The sequence below is a fragment of the Etheostoma cragini genome, chromosome 22 (genome assembly GCF_013103735.1).
Source record: "Etheostoma cragini isolate CJK2018 chromosome 22, CSU_Ecrag_1.0, whole genome shotgun sequence".
In the NCBI taxonomy this organism is placed as follows: domain Eukaryota; kingdom Metazoa; phylum Chordata; class Actinopteri; order Perciformes; family Percidae; genus Etheostoma; species Etheostoma cragini.
Genome location: NC_048428.1, coordinates 10,138,078 through 10,150,228, shown reverse-complemented (window position 1 = coordinate 10,150,228; position 12,151 = coordinate 10,138,078). Strand labels below are relative to the sequence as shown.

The window sequence follows — 12,151 nt, the reverse complement described above, 5'->3', positions numbered from 1 at the left end:
AAATAGGTTTTATACACCAGAGCTTTTACACAAATTAATTTACATGAACGAGAGAAGAAAGTGTAAAGTTGTAATTCAGCATGCTTTGCCATTACATAGCCTATTTTTTGCTACGAGCATCATAGAGAGCCAATTGAACGTTTATGCATAATTTCAGCAAATATATTATGCTAACAACCATAGCTAAGTGCTTAGGAATCTGAGCCCTCCACCACACCGGGAGCTAAATCGAGACCTTTGGACACAGTTTCCAAATAGCATGGAATGATAGCCTTGTAAGCTAAATGCAATCCCCCAGAAATCTCCACCTTTCCAGCATCCCTCAGTCTCTCGTTGCCTGTCCTAAACACCCTCATCCCCTCCCTAGACAACAAAGCCAAGGTCAAGAAGAAAGTGCAGCAAGCTTCGGTCTATAGGCTATTCCCTGGATGCCCGCACCTGTGTGGCTGGGCCTCGTAAGCTTCAGGAATGGTCCGCCTCCTTTATTGTGACAATCAGTCTCAAGGTCAGCGCGGTTTGTGCTTATCTGTTTTTCCCCCCCTTGCTCTTTTTTTTTTTTTTCCCTAGCTATCTTTGCCCCCAGTTTTTCTTCACTGTATCAGTAGACAGTAGTTCAGAGCTCCCAGCTGGGGGTTTTATGAGGCGTTGTCTTTTTGGTCTGTCTTTGTCTGTTGGTTAGCTGTCATTACATCCCGTTGTCTAGTTTTCAGAGCACCCAGTGTAGCTTCGAGGCTCCTTCCTGATTCTCGGTACGCTTTTGTTGCCCCGTCTCTTCTTCCTCACACTGGTCATGGCCCCTTTGCCTTGAAGCAATGTTGCAGTGTGTTCCCAGTTAGATTGCATATTTTTGTTGTCTGTAAGCTATGCCAGTCAACATTGAGTCAGTGAGCTCTCTTTGTCTTAACAAGATGCACAGGTTAAGAGAACAAGTGGAGAAAAATCCTCATCTCACCGGAATTAAAATACCCTTTAATATTCCTAGGAAGATGTGTTTTTTTTAAGTATTGTATACAGCTCTGAAGGAAAAGCAAGACCCCAGAACCCAGACCTTCAGATTTTCAGTAAACTTCTCTAACCTGCCTTGTCACTCTTCAGACGGCATTTTGTCTCCGGGTCGGTGGATTGGCTGACACACGAGAGAATTAGCTACTCAATACATACATCACACCAGGTGCGTGTGTTTAAGTGAATTCATCAGAAAAAGAGTCTCTTTGCTTGTATCGGTGTATACATTTTGTATGCAAATGTATGTCCTCTTAAAACACACACACACACACACACACACACACACACTGTGCCAGTGCTCTGTAAACACCTGGCATTGACTGAGACTTTTGACTATTGCATAAGAAACATGGATTTCCAGCTGTCCACGGTAAAAGCCCTGTAAATTCATATGCTTAATTTTTATAGGCAGCCTGGCATTGACTGAAGTGTCTGCTTGTTATATATTTGGCAAGTGCTGCAAGTCTGAAGGCAAGCTGTCAATAGCAATCCCAGCTATTGATATGGCAGTGGGCAGGAGATGTTACTTGGCCCCCGACTCCGGCATCCCTCTGATCCCTCTACATCATAATTACATTAATATTGACAGACCCTTGACAATAGTCACATTACTATTGATAGGTGGCTGTCAATACCGTGTTTCCCCAAATAAAACATATTCATTCATAACTTGTAAACTGCTCGATAAAAGGCTTTGAAAAGAATATTGGACCCGGCCGGGTTTGCTCTCCTTAGAGGGTTGCCGCTATGACGGGGATTTCGTCCACCTGGCTGTGTGTGCGCGCGCCTGTGTAACCGTGGACTGATAGATTAATTTAGTTCAGTATTAGAGCGCACACGCACGCACGCACATTTTCAGATTAAGCTAAACAAATGGAGCCTGTTTATTGGTTTATTTTTTCTTAAACCCAAACTCCACTTCCATCACAGGAGAGGTTCTAGTCACTAAACATGGCAGCATTTAAATGCAACTCAATGAATTTGTCACACCTGCTTACTTCAGCGTGAATTTACTCTTTTTCATTCATTTGCTAATTCTAACTTAGTTGGATGGTGTATCCTGGCTCTATTGAAACATCATGAATACACCGATGGTCCTGTGCGCCACAATAAACCCAATCATTGCCACCGCGTATTAGAATGTTTTTTTTACCTCCTTGAGAAACGTCTAAAGTGACCATCATCTCCCTCTCTCTGTCAAAACTGCCATATTTACCCAGCTGAAATCTCTTTTAAAGCCTCGTGACAAATCCTGTTCAGCGAGACACAAAAGCCACTGTCAGAAAAAGGCCTCTCCCCCTCTCTCTCTCTCTCTCTCTCTGTGGGCCTCTTGCTCCGTCTATCCTTGCGTTAGTCTTTCACTTTTTAAGCGTTTCATTTGAGGAAAGGGCAGATAAAACTGGGGGAACTGTGAGCAGTTTGAAAATGTATGCAGCGCAAAGTAGCCCAGACGTCACAATAGTGGGATCCCATATGGAGTCGACTCTAGGGGGAGGAAAATTGTTCCACATTTGGCAGATGTTTACGGTGTACCAGAGACTGTGCCGTTAGCCTAATCCCTAGTGATGTGATTTGTACACACACCCCTATCTCCAGAGGGAGCAGGCACCAAGAGCCCCTGGGCTTTGCCTTGTGTGTCTATGTGTGTGTGTCTCTGTTGGATTGTGTGTGTTTATACACTGGAGAGAGCAGTCTAAGACCCCCTGCTCCTCTGCATTGCACAGCTCAAAGGTTGCATTAAGGACAGGTTTTACATGTGAAAAGTGATTTCCGTTCCTATGTATAAAGAAAAAAATAACCTTCCTAACAGGATGGGCCTCACCTCCGGGGCCTCATTCCTCCAAGAGCCCCGTTGTTCTTCTAATAGTTGTGCCTCCGTATATATTTTGTTCATGTCCCGGACTTTAATATATCAGTGGTGTTGCCTGTACGGTTATAAGGTATTTAATAATGTAAAGTTATGACATTTATGTACTTAACTATTGACAGTTTTTGGGGAAATTCAGTTATCTACCATTTTTGTAGTTCAGTTTTCATTCTTGTTTCATTTGTTTAAACCCTGTCTGATTACAATTGTCTGTGCATTTCAGCAGAAAACTGTTTGACCAACTTTGTTTTGTCAATTATAAAATATGATGAATACAGGCTTCCTAGGCATGATGGCCCAGAATAAACAAAAAGGAGATCCAGGCTGTAAAAAGTGTGATATCTTCAATTTTTGTAAACGACGTATACGTCTACTCTTGAACATCTTGAAGAACATCATTGACGTACATATCCTGGTTTGTTTTTCTCCAGCAGGTTCGGAAAGGGAAGACAACCAAAAAAGGACCTCTGGAAGTTCTGGTCCAGAAACTAATGCTGACCCGCAGACCCCAGTATTGCGCATCAGCCAGCTGGATGCCCTGGAGCTCGACTCGTCCCTAGAGCAGCTGGTATGGACCCAGTTCTCCCAGTGCTTCCACAACTGCCGCCCTGGCCTGCTCACCCCGCTGGAGCCTGAACTGAGGGCTCTGCTCCATTTGCTCCTGTGGAGGTTCACACTTTTTTCTAGCAGTGCCACTGTGGGCCAGTCTTTACTCAGTCTACGCTACCACAACATCCTCTCCTCACCTGGCCGTTACAGACCTCTGTCTCGCAGGCAGAAGCTGGGTCTGGCGTTGCTCACTGCAGGTCCACGCTGGCTCCAGGAGCGCTCCCACAGTCTACTGCTGTGCTTGAGTTCAGGAGGGTCTGTGTCTGAAAGAGACGGCGGTTTACTCCAACAGGGTCTCCGGAATTGCCTGACCCTTGTTTCCAGTGTCACTCAGCTTGCAAATCTCATCAACTTCCTTGTGTTCCTAAGGAAAGGTCGCCATCCTGTCCTGTCTGAAAGGATTGTGGGAGCTCGGGCGGCTTTCAGCGAGCCCAACGTGGTCCGGGACGTAACCTACCGGTACATGAACCGCGAGCTGCTGTGGCACGGCTTTGCTGAGTTCCTCATCTTTCTCTTACCACTGATCAATACAAGGAAGCTGAAGGCAACAGTGTTTTCGTTTGTTTTTGGGGGAGAAAGTGCAGATAGGAGGGGAGCAACAGAAGGGCAAGGGGTGTGGAAAGAGTGCGGACTATGCGGAGAGTGGCCGACCATGCCTCATACCGTGGGCTGCCAACATGTTTTCTGCTACTACTGCATCAAAGGCCACAGCATTGCAGACGCTTGCCTCACCTGCCCCAAATGTGGTGCAGAAGCAGGGCAGCCTGAGCCTGTCAAGATGGAGGTGGAGATGATTGTCATGTGATAGAAAAAGCTGTCATGTTTTTGTAATTGCAGCGACTTATTGAAATTTAAGTGGTGGTTCATTTCTTTATAGCTGCACAAATAGGCCACCTTTGTATGATTATGGGAATGTATCTTAACGTTTCTGTATGGAAATATATTAAATAATTAAAGTGCATTGTATAAGAATATTTTGAACAGTGCCTGTTCTGTGAGCAGCCCTCTTTTTGTATTCACAAGGTAGTACATGTGTACTATGGTAGTGTATGAGTTTATGACTGGACTTCAGTCTTCATGATGTCTGTGTCTTTCCTGAACACACATAGACCTGCTAGGTTTAATGTATGTGTGCATATATTGACAATCCTCTGCCCCTTCCGTTTCTCCAGCTGGACTTTAGACAGAACTATTTGTCTTTGGTGCACTGGACAGACTGCAGAGAACCACACAGAGCATATATTTGATGAGTGAACGTGTTGATTTATGCTCCAAATTGGCTGTGTGTGTCTGTGTGTGTAAATGGGAATATTTGTTCTGATGAAAAATGCAGAAAGTCAGCTGAATAAATAATGGGAGGAATTTCTGAAGACTCTCATCATGGCCAAATTAGCATTTGTTGTGTATTTTGTGCCTAAATTGTATTTCAACATCATTAAAATTGATAGAGTGCTACCTCATGGGTGTTTAGTTAAGTGGAGGAGTGAAAGATGAGGGAAAGTTATAACAATCAGCTCACTCCTCTCTAAACAGGCCCGGTCGTTCTAAGTCCCATTATCCGTTTTCACAGCACCCCAACATGCTTAAGATCAAGGGGGCAGCCGGGGGCTTGGATGGGCACACAGACACACGCGCACACAAGCCTCTTTTCCCTTGGCCTCTCTCTTACTGCCTTTCCATCGCTCTCCCTCTGTAATCTCCAGGGCACTCGCCCCTATAAGACTGTAGTAAACTGTACCAAAACCCTGGCAGTCGTCCCGTTCCTCGCAGGCGAATTACTCTCTAATCCCTGTAATGAGTCCAAAGATGCTTATTTATGCTGGAGTTAACCTCCACCAGTGAGCCCAGCCCGGGGCCAAACGCACCCCAGCTGAGTGATGCCTTTCCTGGGCTGACAGAGGAGTGGGGTGGAATTGGGGGGGGTGGGGGGCGGGCGCCTCCCACCTCTTCCTCCCCTGCTCTGATCACTGGGGCTTAATTGCTGATTGCCGAGACGATCAATCGGAACTGCAGGCGTGATAGAAAGCCTATTGCTGAGAGCTGGTCTTAGATCTACCGGCTCAGACAGACGTACACACGGGCAGTCAGTTGAGGTTAATGTTTCTGTTGAGCGGAGACGATAGCATGAAATGTTTGTCCTCATGAGGTGCGTGAATGCCCTGCAGAATGCTGGGTTGGTCTGGAAGGGCAGATCTTAAATTATTTATCTTACTGATCTATGTAATTTTTATTTCTCCTAGAACTTCCACAGCTCCGTAGAGTATATGTGCTGGAATATATGTCCTTGGTGGTAATGCAAGGCCAAAATTAATGAATTGTACAGTTTCAAGCACAGAAGTTATGAAATAGCCCCTTGTTTGATTAAAAGAAGATGTACACCTTGAGGTGGGGGTTACAAACCTGTATGATGATTGGTCTGACATATAAAAATATTGGGCTTGTCGTATGGCTACTCAGGAGGTCTTTTCACATCAAGGACATTTTGATTAATGAATCCTATAGCAAAGCACATAGACCCAGAGATGGGGGAGACTGTTTGTCAATATTTTATGCACTACATTACATTAATGGACGGCGAGTCCCAGAAAGTGAGATTAAGGAGATGTTTGAGATTAAGGATGCATATATGAGCAGCCGTAATGCCGGTGGGACATGTAATTGTCTTAACATTCAGGCAGACTTACAATCCAAACCTTTTTGCCGATTTTACTCCACAACTCCAACTGAAGTCCCCAATCCCCAGGAGAGAGAAAAGATAAAGAAGAAACAGTGCATTAAAGTCTATTAATTGAGTTAGGCCATGGATTGAATTAGTTGGAAGTTGGAACAGGGCTCTGGTCTTAGGGAAGGTAGCTAGGGCTCTGTTAAGCCTATCTGTCTTTGGATCTTTTCTAATTCACAGGCTCCGTGTGGAGAAGAAAAAGAGGAAGAAGCCTAGATTCCCAGCGGCTATGCAAAGCAATCTGCCCATTCACAAGCAGCCATTTAGGGAGCAAATTGGCCCTGTGCCCCCTCCAACGAAGGTTTTAAGAGAAAAGGAATTAGGGCGTTGAATCCCTAACTAGATCTCCTTCTTTGATGAGCCTCTTTTTCTGCCTGTCCCTCATCTCCATTTCTTTGATGTGAGGCGTTGATTTTTACTGATTAAATAGTTTTTAAAGTAAAAAGCTCTTCTCTTGGCGCTGTAATACTGGGTACTTTACTGTACCTATTGTAGGTTTCGTTTGTGTGTGCTTGCTTGCTGAATGGTCCGTCCGCGGTATTCTTTAATTGGAACAGAGCCCTTGGCTCGCAGATAATAAGGAAAGTACAATAGCTTTGATTCATACATGCATATTTTTCTCTGAGAAAGAATGTTATCATTTAAGCTTATGCATGGCTTTTACCTCTTCATTTGAAATGGCTAGAAGGACTCTGAAAGCCCTGTGCATCACTAATGAAATTAAAGAGTAAAAACACCTTTTACACAAAATTCCATCTCTGATCCGTTTGCTCATGGTAAAAGCTTTTACCTACTTTTCAACAAGTAAAGGAATTACACTTCTCTTGTAATGGGGAGATATTTCCAACAACTGGCATCACTTTCAAAGAGCGAATGACATTTTCATGCCAAGAAAAGATGAAACAAAAAAATGTATTTGTTGACACCTCAGAGGATTTTTGACACCTGTATATGTTTTTCTTGTGGCATGTCCAATATGTCAATAGGTTCTCTCAAGTATCTCTCATATTTCATCTATTCAATAAAAGACATGCCAAACATAAAACAGCAAAATTCCTCCAAGGTAGTGAAATCCTAGGTGTGCTTGAGTTCAGGGCTGCAGCAGGTACACGTGTTATGAGAGTTCTTTCAACACCTGCCGGGCTTTGGATACCACCGGGCCCAATTATCTTAGTCTGCCTCCTCTTCTTAACCACCTCTTCAGTCTAACAGGTCAGGGGGACAATCAATCACTCCTAAAATAAGGAAGTAATTTCCTGGGCTTTTATCATGATGTTGAGGATTTGTCTGGTTGCATTTCACACTCCTTGAGAGACGATAGAGCGGCACTGGTTTGGGAATATACAGAATCTGGCCTTTCCTTCTTTGTTATCAAGACCCAGGATAATTTGGGATCTATATAGGTTCTATATGTTCACCTTAATATGTGTAGTTTGGAATAGCAAATACAAAGATCAAGAAAAATAAAGAAAAAAGTCCTGTGTCTCATGATACACGTCAATAAAGGTTATGCTACTGTATAACTTTAAAAAAGTTGAAATGTAGGCTGTATCCTCCTCCACATCAGAAACAAAGATATTCCTGACAACATGCGCACATAGTCAGTCACAGATGTCGAGAGGAGAGTCATAAACTCAATATTATACATCTTGTTACACTGCATATGGTTTTGCATTGGCAGAATGTCCTCCACAGTGCTGCGGAGGAGGGTCTGGCTGGTCCACACAGCATTCCGGGAATGGAGAAAAACGGGCTCTGTTTTTTTTGGTGTTTCTTTAAATAAATCACAATTGTCATGCGGGGCGCCGATCACTGGATGGAGCCACGGTCTGTGGTCGTGCAACAGAAAACTCAGATTGGCCAGACAATCGAGCTAGCTCTCTGGGTTTAACCTGCAGGTATCTGAGGAGCAGTTAACTATAGTCCTCATAAATCAACCAAAGTTTAAAATTACAAAACAAAATAAGCGGAAGGTAACAGACATCAGGCAGAAGAGAGGGAAATCTGGTGAAATTTCTGGCAGTACCGGAGCAATCCCAGAAGGGGATTGTTATTTTGATCAATTTGTGTTCATATTCTAATTAGTTATGTTTTTGTCAGGTTTAACAAAATGCTAGCCAAGGATGACAAGTGATAATAAGACAGAATTGCAAGAAAAGTTCAGTTCAGTTTACTTACCAGAGTTACAGTACTTTTGCAGAGTCAAACCGGGAAATCTGATCCACAGGTCAATCAAATGGAAGAGGGTCAGGCCGACGCCAAGGTCCAGAAACAGACAAGCAGTAACACTGGCGAGCTTGGCAGTAACACACAGAAATCTGGCAAAAGATTGCACAAAGCGATTGGTAGGCTACATATACTGAGGGGCTGATTAGCTGATGAGGATCAGGTGGGGATGGGTGGGGCGGGCCAGGTGAATGGAATAAGCAGGTAATGAAAGAGGAAGTGGCAAAGTCTGAAATGACTTTAGTGTTGTTTTAATGAGACAAAAACAATGAAAAACTAAAGCCTGGCTGAAGCTGGGACATTTATAAATTAATGTAGTAGCAATAATATAGTTCTTTACCTCTTTCATTGCATACATCTGATCTGAACATCACATGTTCAGATCAGATGTATGCAATGAAAGATGAAAATGTTTTTTCTTCGTATACATTTTTCCCTTTCTCTGACTGAACATTAAATTACAGTGTTAACAGGACAAGTCTGGTATTTGAGACTGCATTAAATAAAATCGCCAAACAGACACCAGTAGAGTATTTTATATTTCACATCGTCTTACACTAACACAGGGCTAAAGAGAGGGAAGCAAACTTTACCTGACCTGTCCTCTGATTGGATGTGCAAGGGCAGGAGATGCGAGGGGATTGGGCAAACGACCAGAGGGCATCATGGGGGATTATACACAGGTGTGTTGTGGTGCGCCTGGGGTTAGATCTGCCAAAGCAAAGCCTGTTTGGGTGTGTGTGTGTGTGTGTGCATCCTCCAGTCTGTGCGTGTGTTGAGCCATCTCAGTCCTCTTCCTACTGATGTCTAGAATAGACTAAATGAGCAGTAATCTGCACACATCCCTCCAGATGTCCCAGTGAATTTCCTGTGGCTTAAGGCGCCAGCTGAGCTCTTTGAAAGTTTTGATAACTTCTCCAAATGTGATTGAACTTCTGCTTGTTTAGGAATGTGGTGCAAGACACAATGTGCTTATTCCTATTTCCCCTCAAAGAGATGAAAAAGGAGGCATGCGCTATAGTCTTATGCACAATGATTGTCAGAGATGGATGTGTGATGCGCAGAACACAGCACACATCCATGTTGTACAAACTGTGTACAAACTGAACTTTCTCTTATGAACCTTTTTCTGACGTTGCACCATTTTTGTCCATTCACTGTAATTGAGGTTATTATAAAGATTACGAGGCAGTGTTTGTTCAAAACTTGGCTGTACTGAACAGGCCGATTGCTCGATCTCCGGTACTATTTCTTGCGGCCTTCGAGAATAATCCAAACAACTTCACCCTGGACACTGCACTTCCTTGGGTCCTGAGCATAGACCGTATATTTATATTAACGGTTTATGGTGCTGAGCAATACACCTGCCATGAGATGGTTACTTCCCCTGGCAATGCTAGATTAGGCATATCTGCATGTCATTTGCTAACAGCTAGGTATTTGGCACCAGATTACTCCAGGAACAAAAGCGTTCATTTCTACAGTTACATACTGATGCTTAAAACTTACGTTTCCTGTAATGTAACGTTTCCAGTCTCTCTGTCTTCACCTGTTCTTGAATGTGCTCAGAGTAGGCTGTACCCAGCATGCTGTTTGGTGTTGAAACAGTTAATATTGGTCCATTATACACTCAATACACTACACAGTATGTACATTGACCCAGAGATCTTCAACAGGGGTCAGATTCACTTTTTATTCAGTTTATTTTCAAAACTGAAAATGCCTTAAATGTAATTAATTAAGGGTTCACTATGCCCCCAATGTATGTTTAACATAAAGAGATGATTTATAAAATCATGCCAACAATTCATATTTTAATGTATTCTACGCAAAAAAGGCTTTAGGCCGACTTACACGTTGTTGCGAGCCCAAGTTAATATGCAACTTCATTTTATACAATATATGTAGTGTATGAATATGCATGTGTCTGTCCCTGCTCCTGATCTCTCTTTCAGTTAAGAGGTCGTTGGCTTTAAAAATGTCGAAGACCCCTGCATCAAGCACTAGTAAGAAATATTTCTCAAGTGCTTGCACTCGACACTGCACTTCCTTGTGTCCTCAGCAAAACTTGCGTCAAGTGTGAAGTCGATCGGTGAACGGTTGTCGAGAAAGCCGAAGGACAGACATACAGACAGACAGAGGTACAGACAGACGGACATACAGACAGACAGACAGATAGACGAACACACAGACAGACAGTCAGACATACAGACAGACGGACATACAGACAGACGGACACACAGACAGACAGACAGACATACAGACAGACATACAGTCAGAACCAGAAGTTGAGAGGAAGATGGAGTAAAACAGAGATTTATTCTCGTCATCTGTCAATCCAAGCTACTACAAGGCCCTCAATCCTCACGAGCAACCACATACAAGCTGAAGCACAAGTGACATGGATGTTTAACAACGTCCTTGACTACCGTTACTTTAATTCACTGACTAAAGTCCAAGTTAAGAATAAAAATGTGTTAGAATGCAAAATAAAAACACAGTAATAGCTGTGGATGGAACAATTTTTCAACAAGGCAGCCTCACATGGACATGGAGCAAAGCATCCACCCTGCATGTAAAGATAACATGAAGTTTCTGTTGGGGAAAGGTAACAAGAGGAATTTCTAGATTACATGTGTAGGCAACACACTGAACAATGAGAACAGCAGGCAGAAAAAGCCTAACCCTGTTAAGTATGAGGCTGCCGGGTAATGACAATGTATTTGTGCATTTCAGCATCTTGGAATCTGCGGCTTGGCGGGGAAGAAAGAAATATAATTTGTGTGGTTGCCATGGATACCTGTGTGTGAAGGTTTTGCTGCGAGTCTCGACTCCTCTAGGAGATCAGTGAACCGCATGTGTCAACCAGCATTAACCTGCTCAGTCCAACATATGCACAGAGATACACATGCACAAGAAAGAACAATAAACACACACAAACATGCACATTAACCTTCTCATCTCAGCACAAATTCAACGGCAGCCTCTAAACACACAAACACAACTTGTGAGTGGAGCTACGCATTGTCAGAGCTGATATACTCTTGAGTGAACACGGTGCTGTAACCTGAAGAAAAAAACTTTGATTATGCTGTTGTTATGTTCTTCTACGAGTACTACTACTATGAGGTCTGAGCCTCCACCGTGGAGTTGGTGCTTTCCAAACAGACAAAGTCCTATCTTCTAGAGACTCTGACACTGTTTCTGTATTTGGTGCTGTCTAATTTTCTCTACTGTGGTGCTCTTAATAATCATCAGCTGTAATTTTGTAATTTCTGCGTAAGGTTAAGATGGGATTTTCAGAAAGAGACTGTTCATGTGTGGTGTCTCAGCTTATCATGTAGAACAGTAAGGCAGGGTTAGAAAATTGTTCCAACTGGGATCATGTCAACTAAATGATTCATTTATATTCCTGCAGCGCCCACCAAAGTAATATATATGCATGCTATAACTGACCCTGTTCAAGCAGGGTCAAATATAGTGTCGCATAATAGACTAAATGCAGCCTGTGCCTGTAGGTCTGGGTATTATGCTATGCTGTTTCTTTACACAATTTCAGCTAAATCCTTGAAATAAAAGCAATTCTTTTGTAATCATCAGTTCTTCAAGATTATGGCATGCATTGAGGCCCCGAATTTCCTGAAATTCTAACCGAGAATCAGCTCTCTGGCATTTTCATAGTCTCTGTTTTCATCCTCTTCACAAACATGCCAGACGTTTCT

The 12,151-nt window shown here is 43.1% G+C and overlaps 1 protein-coding gene across 3 annotated transcripts in view; it reads left to right on the top strand.

The window, feature by feature from the left end:
* Positions 1–4,936, top strand: part of pex2 (peroxisomal biogenesis factor 2) — a 7,456-nt gene extending 2,520 nt beyond the window's left edge. Inside the window, exons 1-2 of one of the 3 annotated variants that reach the window (XM_034862511.1) lie at positions 279–505; positions 3,307–4,936. In XM_034862511.1, coding sequence (XP_034718402.1) covers positions 469–505; positions 3,307–4,286 — 1,017 coding nt within the window. In that variant the 5' untranslated portion in view covers positions 279–468 and the 3' untranslated portion in view covers positions 4,287–4,936. Of the gene's footprint in view, positions 1–278; positions 506–3,303 lie in introns of those variants that run through there. The other 2 variants (XM_034862513.1, XM_034862512.1) reach the window with 2 other exon arrangements.
* The last annotated feature ends 7,215 nt before the right edge of the window (positions 4,937–12,151 follow it).